Raw genomic sequence first — 18,254 nt, forward strand, 5'->3', positions numbered from 1 at the left:
CTCCCCCTGTCCTGTAGAGGACGGACCCCCTGTCTCCCCCTGTCCTGTAGAGGATGGACCCCCTGTCTCCCCCTGTCCTGTAGAGGATGGACCCCCTGTCTCCCCCTGTCCTGTAGAGGATGGACCCCCTGTCTCCCCCTGTCCTGTAGAGGACGGACCCCCTGTCTCCCCCTGTCCTGTAGAGGATGGACCCCCTGTCTCCCCCTGTCCTGTAGAGGATGGACCCCCTGTCTCCCCCTGTCCTGTAGAGGATGGACCCCCTGTCTCCCCCTGTCCTGTAGAGGACGGACCCCCTGTCTCCCCCTGTCCTGTAGAGGATGGACCCCCTGTCTCCCCTGTCCTGTAGAGGATGGACCCCCTGTCCTGTAGAGGATGGACCCCCTGTCCTGTAGAGGATGGACCCCCTGTCCTGTAGAGGATGGACCCCCTGTCTCCCCCTGTCCTGTAGAGGATGGACCCCCTGTCTCCCCCTGTCCTGTAGAGGATGGACCCCCTGTCCTGTAGAGGATGGACCCCCTGTCCTGTAGAGGATGGACCCCCTGTCTCCCCCTGTCCTGTAGAGGATGGACCCCCTGTCTCCCCCTGTCCTGTAGAGGATGGACCCCCTGTCCTGTAGAGGATGGACCCCCTGTCTCCCCCTGTCCTGTAGAGGATGGACCCCCTGTCCTGTAGAGGATGGACCCTCTGTCTCCCCCTGTCCTGTAGAGGATGGACCCTCTGTCCTCCCCCTGTCCTGTAGAGGATGGACCCCCTGTCTCCCCCTGTCCTGTAGAGGATGGACCCCCTGTCCTGTAGAGGATGGACCCTCTGTCTCCCCCTGTCCTGTAGAGGATGGACCCTCTGTCTCCCCCTGTCCTGTAGAGGATGGACCCTCTGTCTCCCCCTGTCCTGTAGAGGATGGACCCCCTGTCTCCCCCTGTCCTGTAGAGGATGGACCCCCTGTCTCCCCCTGTCCTGTAGAGGATGGACCCCCTGTCTCCCCCTGTCCTGTAGAGGATGGACCCCTGTCTCCCCCTGTCCTGTAGAGGATGGACCCCTGTCTCCCCCTGTCCTGTAGAGGATGGACCCCCTGTCTCCCCCTGTCCTGTAGAGGATGGACCCCCTGTCTCCACCTGTCCTGTAGAGGATGGACCCCCTGTCTCCCCCTGTCCTGTAGAGGATGGACCCCCTGTCTCCCCCTGTCCTGTAGAGGACGGACCCCTGTCTCCCCCTGTCCTGTAGAGGACGGACCCCTGTCTCCCCCTGTCCTGTAGAGGACGGACCCCCTGTCTCCCCCTGTCCTGTAGAGGATGGACCCCCTGTCTCCCCCTGTCCTGTAGAGGATGGACCCCCTGTCCTGTAGAGGATGGACCCCCTGTCCTGTAGAGGATGGACCCCCTGTCCTGTAGAGGATGGACCCCCTGTCTCCCCCTGTCCTGTAGAGGATGGACCCCCTGTCTCCCCCTGTCCTGTAGAGGATGGACCCCCTGTCCTGTAGAGGATGGACCCCCTGTCCTGTAGAGGATGGACCCCTGTCTCCCCCTGTCCTGTAGAGGATGGACCCCCTGTCCTGTAGAGGATGGACCCCTGTCCTGTAGAGGATGGTCCCCCTGTCTCCCCCTGTCCTGTAGAGGATGGACCCCCTGTCTCCCCCTGTCCTGTAGAGGATGGACCCCCTGTCTCCCCCTGTCCTGTAGAGGATGGACCCCCTGTCTCCCCCTGTCCTGTAGAGGATGGACCCTCTGTCTCCCCCTGTCCTGTAGAGGATGGACCCCCTGTCTCCCCCTGTCCTGTAGAGGATGGACCCCCTGTCTCCCCCTGTCCTGTAGAGGATGGACCCCCTGTCTCCCCCTGTCCTGTAGAGGATGGACCCTCTGTCTCCCCCTGTCCTGTAGAGGATGGACCCTCTGTCTCCCCCTGTCCTGTAGAGGATGGACCCCCTGTCTCCCCCTGTCCTGTAGAGGACGGACCCCCTGTCTCCCCCTGTCCTGTAGAGGATGGACCCCCTGTCTCCCCCTGTCCTGTAGAGGATGGACCCCTGTCTCCCCCTGTCCTGTAGAGGATGGACCCCTGTCTCCCCCTGTCCTGTAGAGGACGGACCCCCTGTCTCCCCCTGTCCTGTAGAGGATGGACCCCCTGTCTCCCCCTGTCCTGTAGAGGATGGACCCCCTGTCTCCCCCTGTCCTGTAGAGGATGGACCCCCTGTCTCCCCCTGTCCTGTAGAGGATGGACCCCCTGCCTCCCCCTGTCCTGTAGAGGATGGACCCCCTGCCTCCCCCTGTCCTGTAGAGGATGGACCCCTGTCTCCCCCTGTCCTGTAGAGGATGGACCCCCTGTCTCCCCCTGTCCTGTAGAGGATGGACCCCCTGTCTCCCCCTGTCCTGTAGAGGATGGACCCTCTGTCTCCCCCTGTCCTGTAGAGGATGGACCCTCTGTCCTGTAGAGGATGGACCCCCTGTCCTGTAGAGGATGGACCCTCTGTCCTGTAGAGGATGGACCCCCTGTCTCCCCCTGTCCTGTAGAGGATGGACCCCCTGTCCTGTAGAGGATGGACCCCCTGTCCTGTAGAGGATGGACCCCCTGTCTCCCCCTGTCCTGTAGAGGATGGACCCCCTGTCTCCCCCTGTCCTGTAGAGGATGGACCCCCTGTCTCCCCCTGTCCTGTAGAGGATGGACCCCCTGTCTCCCCCTGTCCTGTAGAGGATGGACCCCGTGTCCCCCCCCCCGTCCTGTAGAGGACGGACCCCGTGTCCCCCCCCTGTCCTGTAGAGGATGGATCATTCTCTATGGCCTTTATTCTTACCATATAAACGTGTGAAAAAACAACTGTCCTCTCCTTCCTCTGCCTCATCTCTCCATCCTGATTACATTAGTGATGAATGGGTTGTCTATGACATTCTTGCATTTCTTGTAAATATTTTATGTGTAATTTTGATTATTTGGGCTTCATCTGTGACTCCGATTAAAAGGTTAAATTAGTAAAATGACTTCCCATTCTTCTCCAGGTGTCTGTGACGCTAGAGAACTTCCAGGACCTGTCCCTGCCCATCCCAGGTAAGGAGGACCTGGCTAAACTCCACTCCTCCTCCCATCAGACCTCTCTGGTCAAGGCTGGGTCCTGTGGTGAGGCCTACGCTGCTCAGGGATGGGTCGCCTTCGTCATGGAATACATCAAGAGGTACGGACAGCCTGGCGGCCCTAACTGTTATACCCTTTAATGGGTACAGACAGCCTGGCGACCCTAACTATTATACCCTTTAATGGGTACAGACAGCCTGGCGACCCTAACTATTATACCCTTTAATGGGTACAGACAGCCTGGTGACCCTAACTAGAAAACCCTTTAATGGGTACAGACAGCCTGGCGACCCTAACTATTATACCCTTTAATGGGTACAGACAGCCTGGTGACCCTAACTATTATACCCTTTAATGGGTACAGACAGCCTGGTGACCCTAACTAGAAAACCCTTTAATGGGTACAGACAGCCTGGTGACCCTAACTATTATTCCCTTTAATGGGTACAGACAGCCTGGTGACCCTAACTAGAAAACCCTTTAATGGGTACAGACAGCCTGGTGACCCTAACTATTATACCCTTTAATGGGTACAGACAGCCTGGTGACCCTAACTAGAAAACCCTTTAATGGGTACAGACAGCCTGGTGACCCTAACTAGAAAACCCTTTAATGGGTACAGACAGCCTGGTGACCCTAACTATTATACCCTTTAATGGGTACAGACAGCCTGGTGACCCTAACTAGAAAACCCTTTAATGGGTACAGACAGCCTGGTGACCCTAACTAGAAAACCCTTTAATGGGTACAGACAGCCTGGTGACCCTAACTATTATACCCTTTAATGGGTACAGACAGCCTGGTGACCCTAACTATTATACCCTTTAATGGGTACAGACAGCCTGGTGACCCTAACTAGAAAACCCTTTAATGGGTACAGACAGCCTGGTGACCCTAACTAGAAAACCCTTTAATGGGTACGGACAGCCTGGTGACCCTAACTATTATACCCTTTAATGGGTACAGACAGCCTGGTGACCCTAACTAGAAAACCCTTTAATAGGTACAGACAGCCTGGTGACCCTAACTATTATACCCTTTAATGGGTACAGACAGCCTGGCGACCCTAACTAGAAAACCCTTTAATGGGTACAGACAGCCTGGTGACCCTAACTATTATACCCTTTAATGGGTACAGACAGCCTGGTGACCCTAACTATTATACCCTTTAATGGGTACAGACAGCCTGGTGACCCTAACTATTATACCCTTTAATGGGTACAGACAGCCTGGTGACCCTAACTAGAAAACCCTTTAATGGGTACAGACAGCCTGGTGACCCTAACTATTATACCCTTTAATGGGTACAGACAGCCTGGTGACCCTAACTATTATTCCCTTTAATGGGTACAGACAGCCTGGTGACCCTAACTAGAAAACCCTTTAATGGGTACAGACAGCCTGGTGACCCTAACTAGAAAACCCTTTAATGGGTACGGACAGCCTGGTGACCCTAACTATTATTCCCTTTAATGGGTACAGACAGCCTGGTGACCCTAACTATTATTCCCTTTAATGGGTACAGACAGCCTGGTGACCCTAACTATTATACCCTTTAATGGGTACAGACAGCCTGGTGACCCTAACTAGAAAACCCTTTAATGGGTACAGACAGCCTGGTGACCCTAACTATTATTCCCTTTAATGGGTACAGACAGCCTGGTGACCCTAACTATTATTCCCTTTAATGGGTACAGACAGCCTGGTGACCCTAACTATTATACCCTTTAATGGGTACAGACAGCCTGGTGACCCTAACTAGAAAACCCTTTAATGGGTACAGACAGCCTGGTGACCCTAACTATTATTCCCTTTAATGGGTACAGACAGCCTGGTGACCCTAACTAGAAAACCCTTTAATGGGTACAGACAGCCTGGTGACCCTAACTAGAAAACCCTTTAATGGGTACAGACAGCCTGGTGACCCTAACTATTATTCCCTTTAATGGGTACAGACAGCCTGGTGACCCTAACTATTATTCCCTTTAATGGGTACAGACAGCCTGGTGACCCTAACTATTATTCCCTTTAATGGGTACAGACAGCCTGGTGACCCTAACTAGAAAACCCTTTAATGGGTACAGGGGCCTCGGAAGGTTTCCTTTAACACAGGGGCCTTCGGAAGGGTACAGACAGCCTGGTGGCCTTCGGAAGGTTTCCACACGGGGCCTACCCTTTAATGGTTTACAGACAGCCTGGTGCCTTAGGAATGGGTTTACACACAATACACCCTCATGTCAAAGTGAAATTATGTTTTCAGACATTTTTTACAAATCAAACCCAATGAAAAGCTGACATTTCTTGAGTCAAGTATTCAAGCCTAAATACAGTGCCTTGCTAACTATTCGGCCCCCTTGAACTTTGGTGACCCTAACTAGAAAACCTTTTGTACACATTTCAGTGCTTCAAACATAAAAGATATAAAACCCTTTTTTGTGAAGAATCAACAACAAGTGGGACACTAATCATGAAGTGGAACGACATTTAATGGGTACAGACAGCCTTTTTAACAAATCAAAAACTGAAAAATTGGGTACAAAATTATTGCCCCCTAACTTAATACTTTGTAGCGACACCTTTTGCTGCGACATTGACCCTAAGCTGTAATACCCTTTAATGGGTATGTCTCTATCAGTTTTGCACATCGAGAGACTGAAACCCTTTTTCCCATTCCTCCTTGCAAAACAGCTGACCCTAGCTCTTTAAGTGAGGTTGGATGAGCATTTGTGAACAGCAGTTTTCAGTTCTTTCCACAGATTCTCAGATTCAGTCTGGACTTTGACTTGGCCATTCTAACACCTGGATATGTTTATTTTTGAACCATTCCATTGTAGATTTTGCTTTAATGTTTTGGATCATTGACTTGTTGGAAGACAAATCTCCGTCCCAGTCTCAGGTCTTTTGCAGACAGCCATCAGGTTTTCTTCCTAGAATGGTCCTTTATTTGGCTACATCCATCTTCCCATCAATTTTAACCATCTTCCCTGTCCCTTTAATGGGTGAAGACAGCCAGTGCCCAAACCATGATGCTGCCATACCATGTTTGACAGTGGGGATGGACAGCCTGGTGATAACTGTATACCCTTTTCCGCCAAACATACCATTTTGCATTGTTGCCAAAAAGTTCAATTTTGGTTTCAGACTGCCAGAGCACCTTCTTCCACATGTTTGGTGTGTCCATAAGCAGTCTATTGTAATAACTTGATGTTCCTAAACAGACTTCCTACAGTCACTGACACCTTTCATTCAGTGGGCATCGCACATAAATCCAAACTTTTCACAGAAGCTGTAAGGACAAAAATAATGTCCAATATAAAGAAAAAAGGGGGTGAATGTTAGTTTTGCTGCTCGTGATATTTGAAATAAATATTGTTTATTGACTACTGATGAGGCTCCCAAGTGGCTCAGCGGTCTAAGGCACTGCGTTTCGGTGCTAGAGGCGTCACTACAGACCCTGGTTCGATTCCAGGCTGTATCACAACCGGCCGTGATTGGGAGTCCCATCTGGCGGAGCACAATTGGGCCCAGCGTCGTCCGGGTTTGGTCCGGGTAGGCCGTCATTGTAAATAAGAATTTGTTCTTAACTGACTTGCCTCGTTAAATAAAATACTGTGCGCCTCCCCTGAATAATTGATGGCATAACCGTTTGCATTACCGCTAAGACCAGCATTTGGTGAGTCTTAAATATCACCAGTAGAGTTGCTTGAAATTGGTACATTGGCACACGTTTTGAGGACACGGAAAAGCTCTAGCGAGCTGATATAAGACAGGTGAATTACCAGCCCTACGGCTAGGGTTGGAAAAAAGCAGAGTGCTGGCTTTTACAAGTCGAAAAGGGCGTTTGACACTCGCGCCGCCTTAACGCCAGCAGGAAATGGAGCCCAGAGTGTGTTGTATAGGGGTCAACGTATAGGGGATAGTCTGCTGACACCAAGTGTGTAGTATAGGGGTCGACAGTTTTTCCTGAGCATGTGACTCGACCAGAAAAAAACAACTATTCCTTGGTTGAAGCCGATAAACACATTGCTAGTGAGTTGTGTCAGTAAGTTGTGTGAAGTCTAGTCTGTTAATGGTTAAACTGTGTCCTTGTGTTCCAGCTGGTTCTGGGGTCCTGTGGTGACCCTACAGGACTGTCTGGCTGCCTTCTTTGCCCGGGACGAGCTGAAAGGAGACAACATGTACAGCTGTGAGAAATGCAAGAAGTGAGTACCTCACAACTCCCACTTTAAAAAGGAGATTTTAAATTGTTAGATGATGGAAGTTAAACTCCTACATGAGTAAAGACTGCTTTTTAAAATATTCTCCTAGATTACGGAACGGAGTGAAATTCTGTAAAGTTCAGAGTGTTCCTGAGGTGAGTGCTCCAACGCATTAGAAAAGCCATCAAGTTATGTCACAACTACTAAATCACAGTTGAATATTAAATTATTTGTCATCCCCTCCAGATCCTGTGCATCCACCTGAAGCGGTTTAGACACGAGCTGATGTTCTCCACTAAGATCGGGACTCACGTCTCCTTCCCATTGGAGGGCCTGGACCTGCAGCCCTTCCTGGCCAAGGATAGCTCCGCCCACACCACCTCCTACGACCTGCTGTCAGTCATCTGTCACCATGGCACCGCCAGCAGTGAGTGTTCCATCCGGGCCACTGGCCAAGCCCCCTCTAAGATGGGAGGATGTTAGAGCTTTCAGATAGAAATGTGGTAATGTGTAGGATAGATGTGGTAATGTGTAGGATAGATGTGGTAATGTGTGGTAATGTGTGGGATAGATGTGGTAATGTGTGGGATAGATGTGGTAATGTGTGGTAATGTGTAGGATAGATGTGGGATAGATGTGGTAATGTGTGGGATAGATGTGGTAATGTTTGGTAATGTGTGGGATAGATGTGGTAATGTGTGGGATAAATGTGGTAATGTGTGGGATAAATGTGGTAATGTGTGGGATAGATGTGGTAATGTTTGGTAATGTGTGGGATAGATGTGGTAATGTGTGGGATAGATGTGGTAATGTGTGGGATAGATGTGGGATATGATGTGGGATAAATGTGGGATAGATGTGGTAATGTGTGGGATAGATGTGGTAATGTGTGGGATAGATGTGGTAATGTGTGGGAAGATGTGGGAGAGATGTGGTAAGGTGTGGGAGATGTGGATGTGGGAGAGATGTGGTAATGTGTGGGAGAGATGTGGTAAGGTGTGGGAGAGATGTGGTAAGGTGTGGGAGAGATGTGGTAAGGTGTGGGAGAGATGTGGTAAGGTGTGGGATAGATGTGGTAAGGTGTGGGATAGATGTGGTAAGGTGTGGGATAGATGTGGTAAGGTGTGGGATAGATGTGGTAATCTGTAGGTAGAGCGGAGACAATTCCCCAACGTTCTGAACATTGTTAAACAGATGATGTAGACATTGTCAGGTAGATGATGGTTTTAGGTTGGCCCTCCTATGAGGCTGTATAATTATAAACTGAACGTGATTCATTGAGATTGGGACAGATCCATGCAGTGGTTTAAGTTCCTCTCACTACAGTGTTCTTATTGTCTAGCTAACTGGTACCCTGTGTGTATATAGCCAAGTTAGCATTACTCAGTGTTTTTGTTTATTTCTTGTTATTATTTTTCAATTATAAAATGAAACGAATGTATCAATGTCTCTGCATTGTTGGGAAGGGTCCGTAAGTCAGCATGTCCCAGTTAGTGATTTACCTGTTGACAGAGAATGTTGCAAAGCACATTTTTGATTCGATTTCCTTTTAACCTTCTCCAACCTCCTCTATGGCTACTTCCTAATGATCTCTCCTTCCTCCCTAAGTGTGCACTTGTTCACTTTCCTTTCACTGATTTTAAAGGAAATGACTGGTAAAATAAATCTGGTGGAAACTCCCACTACTGACAAGCTCATGCCTCCACCAATCCAAATGCTTTAAGATTTGTGGGAAGTAGTGAATGAAAGGAGATACTATTGGGATGCTCCAGGAACATTGGTGTGTAGAAGTACATTCACTACTGTTGGATGAACTACACTTTCAACACCAGGTGGCCACTACTGTTGGATAAACTACACTTTCAACACCAGGTGGCCACTACTGTTGGATAAACTACACTTTCAACACCAGGTGGCCACTACTGTTGGATGAACTACACTTTCAACACCAGGTGGCCACTACTGTTGGATGAACTACACTTTCAACACCAGGTGGCCACTACTGTTGGATGAACTACACTTTCAACACCAGGTGGCCACTACTGTTGGATGAACTACGATTTCAACACCAGGTGGCCACAACACAGCCTACTGTTGGATGAACTACACTTTCAACACCAGGTGGCCACTACTGTTGGATGAACTACACTTTCAACACTAGGTGGCCACTACTGTTGGATGAACTACACTTTCAACACCAGGTGGCCACTACTGTTGGATGAACTACACTTTCAACACCAGGTGGTCACTACTGTTGGATGAACTACACTTTCAACACCAGGTGTTCTCTACTCTTCCCAGGTGGTCACTACACAGCCTACTGTTGAATGAATGACCTTTCAACACCAGGTGGCCACTACTGTTGGATGAACTACACTTTCAACACCAGGTGGTCACTACCAGCCTACTGTTGGATGAACTGAACACTTTCTCCACCAGGTGGTCACTACACGACCTACTGTTGGATGACCTGAACACTTTCAACACCAGGTGGTCACTACACGAGCCTACTGTTGGATGAACTACACTTTCTCTCCACCAGGTGGCCACTACATAGCCTACTGTTGTAATGAACTGAACAACTTGTTCTCTCCTCCCAGGTGGTCACTACATAGCCTACTGGATAACTACACTTTGAACACCTGTTGGATGAACTACACTCCTCCACCAGGTGGTCACTACATAGCCTACTGTTGGATGAACTGAACACTGTTTCAACACCAGGTGGCCACAACAGACCTACTGTTGGATGACCAGGTGGAACAACACTGACCTACTGTTGGATGAACTACACTTTCAACACCAGGTGGCCACAACACGACCTACTGTTGGATGAACTGAACACCTGTTTCCAACACCAGGTGGCCACAACACGACCTACTGTTGGATGAACTGAACAACTTTCAACACCAGGTGGTCACTACACGACCTACTGTTGGATGAACAACACTTTCAACTCCTCCCAGGTGGTCACTACATAGCCTACTGTAGTAATGACCTGAACAACCTGTTCTCCTCCTCCCAGGTGGTCACTACATAGCCTACTGTAGTAATGACCTGAACAACCTGTTCTCCTCCTCCCAGGTGGTCACTACATAGCCTACTGTAGTAATGACCTGAACAACCTGTTCTCCTCCTCCCTCACTACAGGTGGAATCACTGAACACAGCCTACTGTAGGAATGACCTGAACAAGCTGTTCTCCTCTTCCCAGGTGGTCACTACACAGCCTACTGAATGAATGACCTGAACAACAACCTACTGTAGTAATGACCTGAACAACCTGTTCTCCTCCTCCCAGGTGGTCACTACATAGCCTACTGTAGTAATGACCTGAACAACCTGTTCTCTCCTCCTCCCAGGTGGTCACTACATAGCCTACTGTAGTAATGACCTGAACAACCTGTTCTCTCCTCCTCCCAGGTGGTCACTACATAGCCTACTGCAGGAATGACCTGAACAACCTGTGGTATGAGTTTGACGACCAGAGCGTCACGGAGGTGTCAGAGTCCTGCGTCCAGAACGCTGAGGCCTACGTCCTGTTCTACAAGTAAGATACAAAACCATAGAATTACATATTGTCATTTAATAGACAACCATAGAATTACATAATTTATTAGACAAAACCATAGAATTACATATTGTCATTTAATAGACAAAACCATAGAATTTACATATAGTCATTTAATAGACAAAACCATAGAATTACATTGTCATTTAATAGACAAAACCATAGAATTACATATTGTCATTTAATAGACAAAACCATAGAATTACATTGTCATTTAATAGACAAAACCATAGAATTACATATTGTCATTTAATAGACAAAACCATAGAATTACATAATTTATTAGACAAAACCATAGAATTACATAATTTATTAGACAAAACCATAGAATTACATATTGTCATTTAATAGACAAAACCATAGAATTTACATATAGTAATTTAATAGGATCTCTGTGCACAAAGCAACACAGCATAACCACCAACCCGAGAGCGAATCTATGACGTAATGATACCCTGTGGGGTGACTTCCTGTTTACAGACATCAACAACATTCTAATCTGCCAAGTTTTGAGCCCTCCCTTAAGGCAGTGTTAGATTATAATTTACACTAAATCCTCCCTTGAAAGCAGTGTTAGATTATAATTTACACTAAATCCTCCCTTGAGGCAGTGTTAGATTATAATTTACACTAAATCCTCCCTTGAGGCAGTGTTAGATTATAATTTACACTAAATCCTCCCTTGAGGCAGTGTTGGATTATAATTTACACTAAATCCTCCCTTGAAAGCAGTGTTAGATTATAATTTACACTAAATCCTCCCTTGAAAGCAGTTTTAGATTATCATTTACACTGAACAAAAATATAAACGCAACATTTTAAAATATTTGACGAAATTACAGTTAATATGAGGACATCGTGCCCTAATCTATGAATTATACATGACTGTGAATACCGATATGCATCTGTTGGTCACAGATACCTTAAATGTGTTATTTTAGATTCTGAACTAAATGTTGAATCACACATTGGGAATGTGACCACAATAGCTTTTTACCACCTGAGAAACATTGCCAAGGTGCAGAGCCGTTTCTCTCAGGCTGATTTAGAGACTCATCCATGCTTTTATTACAAGCAGGCTTGACTACTGTAATGCTCTCCTGTCTGGTCTACCCAGGAAAGCCATTGGACAACTGCAAAGCATACAGAATGCTGCAGGTTACTGACCAAGACCAGACAGAGAACACACATTACACCAGTTTAATGGTCTCTGCACTGTAAAACATACAGAATGCTGCAGGGTACTGACCAAGACCAGACGGAGAACACACATTACACCAGTTTAATGGTCTCTGCACTGTAAAACATACAGAATGCTGCAGGGTACTGACCAAGACCAGACAGAGAACACACATTACACCAGTTTAATGGTCTCTGCACTGTAAAACATACAGAATGCTGCAGGGTACTGACCAAGACCAGACAGAGAGCACACATTACACCAGTTTAATGGTCTCTGCACTGTAAAACATACAGAATGCTGCAGGGTACTGACCAAGACCAGACAGAGAGAACACATTGCACCGGTTTTAAGGTCTCTGTACTGTAAAACATACAGAATGCTGCAGGGTACTGACCAAGACCAGACGGAGAACACACATTACACCGGTTTTAAGGTCTCTGTACTGTTTTAAAACATACAGAATGCAATCCATGGTTGTGACCAAGACCAGACAGAGTTAGCACACATTACACTCTGGTTTTAAGGTAGGACCTGTACTGGCTGCCTGTGTGTTTTAGAATTAATTTTAATATTTTTCTGTTGGTTTTTAAATCAATCCATGATTGTGCACCTCAATACATGTCAGACATGCTTTAAGTTATGTACCCAGCAGGTCCCTCAGGTCCTCTGGCCTTTTACTATCCCAAAGCCTAGGACCAAGAGGCATGGAGAGACGACCTTTAGTTACTATGCCCCCAGCCTTTAGTTACTATGCCCCCAGCCTTTAGTTACTATGCCCCCAGCCTTTAGTTACTATGCCCCCAGCCTTTAGTTACTATGCCCCCAGCCTTTAGTTACTATGCCCCCAGCCTTTAGTTACTATGCCCCCAGCCTTTAGTTACTATGCCTTTAGTTACTATGCCCCCAGCCATTAGTTACTATGCCCCCAGTCCCTATGCCCCCAGCCTTTAGTTACTATGCCCCCAGTCCCTATGCCCCCAGCCATTAGTTACTATGCCCCCAGTCCCTATGCCCCCAGCCTTTAGTTACTATGCCCCCAGTCCCTATGCCCCCAGTCTTTAGTCCCTATGCCCCCAGCCTTTAGTTACTATGCCCCCAGCCTTTAGTTACTATGCCCCCAGCCTTTAGTTACTATGCCCCCAGCCTTTAGTTACTATGCCTTTAGTTACTATGCCCCCAGTCCCTAGTTACTATGCCCCCAGTCCCTAGTTACTATGCCCCCAGTCCCTAGTTACTATGCCCCCAGCTACTATGCCCCCAGCCTTTAGTTACTATGCCTTTAGTTACTATGCCCCCAGCCTTTAGTTACTATGCCCCCAGCCTTTAGTTACTATGCCCCCAGCTACTATGCCCCCAGCCTTTAGTTACTATGCCTTTAGTTACTATGCCTTTAGTTACTATGCCCCCAGCCTTTAGTTACTATGCCCCCAGTCCCTAGTTACTATACCCCCAGCCAGTTAGTTACTATGCCCCCAGTCCCTAGTTACTATGCCCCCAATCCCTAGTTACTATGCCTTTAGTTACTATGCCCCCAGCCTTCAGTTACTATGCCCCCAGCCTTTAGTTACTATGCCTTTAGTTACTATGCCCCCAGCTACTATGCCCCCAGCCTTTAGTTACTATGCCCCCAGTCCCTAGTTACTATACCCCCAGCAGTTAGTTACTATGCCCAGCCAGTCCCTAGTTAGTTACTATGCCCCCAGTCCCTAGTTACTATGCCCCCAATCCCTAGTTACTATGCCTTTAGTTACTATGCCCCCAGCCTTCAGTTACTATGCCCCTAGTTACTATGCCCCCAGCCGTTAGTTACTATGCTCCCAGCCAGAGACCCTGAGGGGCAACAGCTTTGGTGGAGATTCATGCAATCAGCATGCCAATTGCACGCTCCCTCAACTTGACACATCTGTGGCTTTGTGTTGCGTGACAAAACTGCACATCTTAGTGGCCTTTTATTGTCCCCAGCACAAGGTGTACCTGTGTAATGACCATGCTGCTTGATATTCCACACCTGTCAGGAGGCTGGATTATCTTGGTAAAGGAGAAATGCTCACTAACAAGGATTTAAACTAATTTGTGCACAAAATTTGAGAGAAATAATATTTTTGTCTGTATGGAACATTTCTGGGATCTTTTATTTCAGCTCATGAAACATGAGACCAACACTTTACATGTTGCATTTTATATTTGTTCAATATAATTGTTTTCTGTAAGAAAGGAAGTTGCCAAACTGTGGTACGGACCCCGATTTAGTACCAATCTTAATTTCTTCAGTTTAGCGTTAATGATTGTGTTCCCCTCCAGGAAGAGCAATGAGGAGGCGCTAAAGGAGAGGAGGAGGGTGACCGGTCTACTGAACATGACAGAGCCCAGCCTGCTACAGTTCTACGTCTCCAGACAGTGGCTCAACAAGTTCAAGACCTTCGCTGAGCCTGGACCAATCTCCAACGACAACTTCCTCTGTTCACACGGAGGTGTGGAGATCGCTGAATCTGTCAATCAATCAATCGAGGGCTTGTACTAGTCCGAGTCATTTCATCAATAGAAGTTGAGAGAAATGGAAATGTTATTGACTAAATGAAGCTCATAATGAAGGGGTTATAGTGTTTTTAAATGTTGTGTTATCAGGTGTGCCGCCTGCCAAAGCAGCGTTCATTGATGATCTGGTCGTGATGCTGCCTCAGAACGTGTGGGACCACCTCTACAGCAGGTAGATATTCTAATGAAGAGATAATGTCCTAACCTCTACAGCGGGTAGATATTCTAATGAAGAGATAATGTCCTAACCTCTACAGCGGGTAGATATTCTAATGAAGAGATAATGTCCTAACTCTCGGGTAGATATTCTAATGAAGAGATAAGCGGGTAGATATTCTAATGAAGAGATAATGTCCTAACCTCTATAACGGGTAGATATTCTAATGAAGAGATAATGTCCTAACCTCTATAGCGGGTAGATATTCTAATGAAGAGATAATGTCCTAACCTCTATAGCGGGTAGATATTCTAATGAAGAGATAATGTCCTAACCTCTATAGCGGGTAGATATTCTAATGAAGAGATAATGTCCTAACCTCTATAGCGGGTAGATATTTTAATGAAGAGATATTCTAATGATATTCTAATGAAGATAATGTCCTAACCTCTATAGCGGGTAGATATTCTAATGAAGAGATAATGAAGCGGGTAGATATTCTAATGAAGAGATAATGTCCTAACCTCTATAGCGGGTAGATATTCTAATGAAGAGATAATGTCCTAACCTCTATAGCGGGTAGATATTTTAATGAAGAGATATTCTAATGAAGAGATAATGTCCTAACCTCTACAGCAGGTAAACACCCATTAGAGATGCAGTATATATTACGCCCAAGAGGCTGATAGTCTGTGGTCACTGGTCAGGTGTGTTAGTAAGCTGTGATTGGTCTGTTCAGGTATGGAGGCGGGCCTGCTGTCAACCACCTGTATGTGTGTCACACGTGCCAGACGGAGATTGAGAAGTTGGAGAAGAGACGCAGGACTGAGTTGGACATGTTTGTCCGGGTAAGGAGAACTATGGTGGGAATGGCCTCTAACCTACAGTCGAAGTTGGGGTTGGAGTCATTAAAACTCGTTTTTCAACCACTCCACATTTCTTGTTAAACTATAGTTTTTGGCAAGTTGGTTAGGACATCTACTTTGTGCATGACACAAGTAATTTTTCCAACAATTGTTTACAGACAGATTATTTAACTTTTAATTCACTGTATCACAATTCCAGTGGGTCAGAAGTTTACATACATTAAGTTGACTGCCTTTAAACAGCTTGGACATTTCCAGAAAATGATGTCATGGCTTTAGAAGCTTCTGATAGGCTAATTGACATAATGGGAATGGAGTGGCCATCACACAACCCTGATCTCAATCCTATAGAAAATGTGTTGGCAGAACTGAAAAAGCGTGTGCGAACAAGGCCTACAAACCTGAGTCAGTTACACCAGCTCTGTCAGGAGGAATGGGCCAAAATTCACCCAACTTATTGTGGGAAGCTTGTGGAAGGCTACCCAAAACATTTGACTCACGTTAAACAATTTAAAGGCAATGCTACCAAATACTAATTGAGTGTATGTAAACTTCTGACCCACTGGGAATGTGATGAAAGAAATAAAAGCTGAAATAAATCATTCTCTCTACTATTATTCTGGCATTTCACATTCTTAAAATAAAGTGGTGATTCTAACTGACCGAAAACAGGGAATTTTTTACTAAGATTTAATGTCGGGAATTGTGAAAAGCTGAGTTTAAATGTGTTTGGCCAAGGTGTATGTAAACATCCAACTTCAACTGTATGTATGCAGTTTAAAAATCCAATAATTTTAAATCGATGGGAAACGGTGCACAAATTCCGATAACCTTCCCGAAATTCCCAGGATTACCTGCTTATTCCCTCCCTCCAGATTCCTGGAAATATTCCAACCAGGATTTCTGGAAAACCTGGGAATTTCAGGATAGTTAACAAAGTTTTCAATCCTAGTGGGGAATCAGAAGGCAGCTTGTGTGTGAACGGGTATTCTCTGGTGTAATTGGTTAATCAGTCGATGAGCTGACTGATGGTGACTGTGCTGTAGCCCTAGAAATAGAATGACTAGAATGGCGTCCCCATTTAAAGTCAATGAGGTCGTAATTCTATTTGATTGGCAGTAGCCCTCTGCCCCAGCAGGAGACGAGGGGCTGGGTCTGAGACAAAGACTGGGTCATCATTAATGTATGGAGACAGATGGACCTGGTGTCAGCTACTACCACCCGTACTATAGACACACTGGCTTCAGATAAACCACCCGTACTATAGACACACTGGCTGACTACAGCTAAACCACCCGTACAATAGACACACTGGCTGACTACAGCTAAACCACCCGTACTATAGACACACTGGCTGACTACAGCTAAACCACCCGTACTATAGACACACTGGCTGACTACAGCTAAACCACCCGTACTATAGACACACTGACTACAGCTAAACCACCCGTACTATAGACACACTGACTACAGCTAAACCACCCGTACTATAGACACACTGACTACAGATAAACCACCCGTACTATAGACACTCTGGCTGACTACAGCTAAACCACCCGTACTATAGACACTCTGGCTGACTACAGCTAAACCACCCGTACTATAGACACTCTGGCTGACTACAGCTAAACCACCCGTACTATAGAACACTGGCTGACTACAGCTAAACCACCCGTACTATAGACACACTGGCTGACTACAGATAAACCACCCGTACTATAGACACACTGGCTGACTACAGATAAACCACCCGTACTATAGACACACTGGCTGACTACAGCTAAACCACCCATACTATAGACACACTGACTACAGCTAAACCACCCGTACTATAGACACACTGGCTGACTACAGCTACTACCACCCGTACAATAGACACACTGACTAAAGCCAGCACTGGGGGACATGCCGTGCCCCCCTTCCAGCACTGGGGCACATGCCGTGCCCACACCCCCTGCTGGCACGCGCCACGTCTCTTTCACAAACTGCTACCACCGTTGTAAGCAGAGAGAATATTTTGACATCCGCATTTTAAAGCAATATTTCTTTGCTATTCTATACATTTTGCCATGTCTGTGTATTCATGTGATATCAGAGTGACTCAAACATTACAACAATATCCAGTCCTGACATGACTAGGACACATTTTGGTTGAATGCATTCAGTTGTGCAACAGAGTAGGTATCTCCCTTTCCCTATTTACATGCTATGTCTGAGAGCACTGGCCCAATTTTTATTTTATTTTAATTTTTACGAAACTTGGGTGAACGATGCGTCTTGCCATTTTGATCCGGCATCTACAAAATCGCACTGATTGGCCCAAGGTGGGAGCTATAGTAATTAACTGAAATGTGTGAGTCACACAAGAGGAAGAAGCAAAGCTAGCGGGATAACTGGGCCCAAAATCTGTCTTCTCTAGCAGGACTTCACCAAAAACAGTGGAAAATGAATAACTATAAATAAAATTAATACATAACTACTTATTAATCATGGCCATAAGGCTGCCTCCCTGGCATTCACTTCCTTCTCCCACCTCCACATCTGAACCCTTCTGGGAGGGAGAGGAGCCCACAGCTGCAGTGTATTTTCTCACACTCCATCACAAAGACTCCTACTCTCCAGGTGCTCTCATTTGTTGACTTCTGTAACCATAAAGCCATGGTTTCATGCATGTTAACATTAGAATC

General features: G+C 46.6%; 1 protein-coding gene across 1 annotated transcript in view; it reads left to right on the plus strand.

Moving 5' to 3' along the window:
• LOC135518568 (ubiquitin carboxyl-terminal hydrolase 33-like) overlaps positions 1-18,254 on the plus strand; it is a 52,507-nt gene that overhangs the window by 25,834 nt on the left and 8,419 nt on the right. The window contains exons 16-23 of the mRNA XM_064943736.1: positions 2,985-3,157; positions 7,155-7,259; positions 7,366-7,411; positions 7,503-7,683; positions 10,679-10,805; positions 14,311-14,480; positions 14,635-14,716; positions 15,441-15,549. Coding sequence (XP_064799808.1) covers positions 2,985-3,157; positions 7,155-7,259; positions 7,366-7,411; positions 7,503-7,683; positions 10,679-10,805; positions 14,311-14,480; positions 14,635-14,716; positions 15,441-15,549 — 993 coding nt within the window. The remainder of the gene's footprint in view (positions 1-2,984; positions 3,158-7,154; positions 7,260-7,365; positions 7,412-7,502; positions 7,684-10,678; positions 10,806-14,310; positions 14,481-14,634; positions 14,717-15,440; positions 15,550-18,254) is intronic.

The sequence above is a fragment of the Oncorhynchus masou genome, chromosome 3, assembly GCF_036934945.1.
Source record: "Oncorhynchus masou masou isolate Uvic2021 chromosome 3, UVic_Omas_1.1, whole genome shotgun sequence".
Lineage (NCBI taxonomy): Eukaryota > Metazoa > Chordata > Actinopteri > Salmoniformes > Salmonidae > Oncorhynchus > Oncorhynchus masou.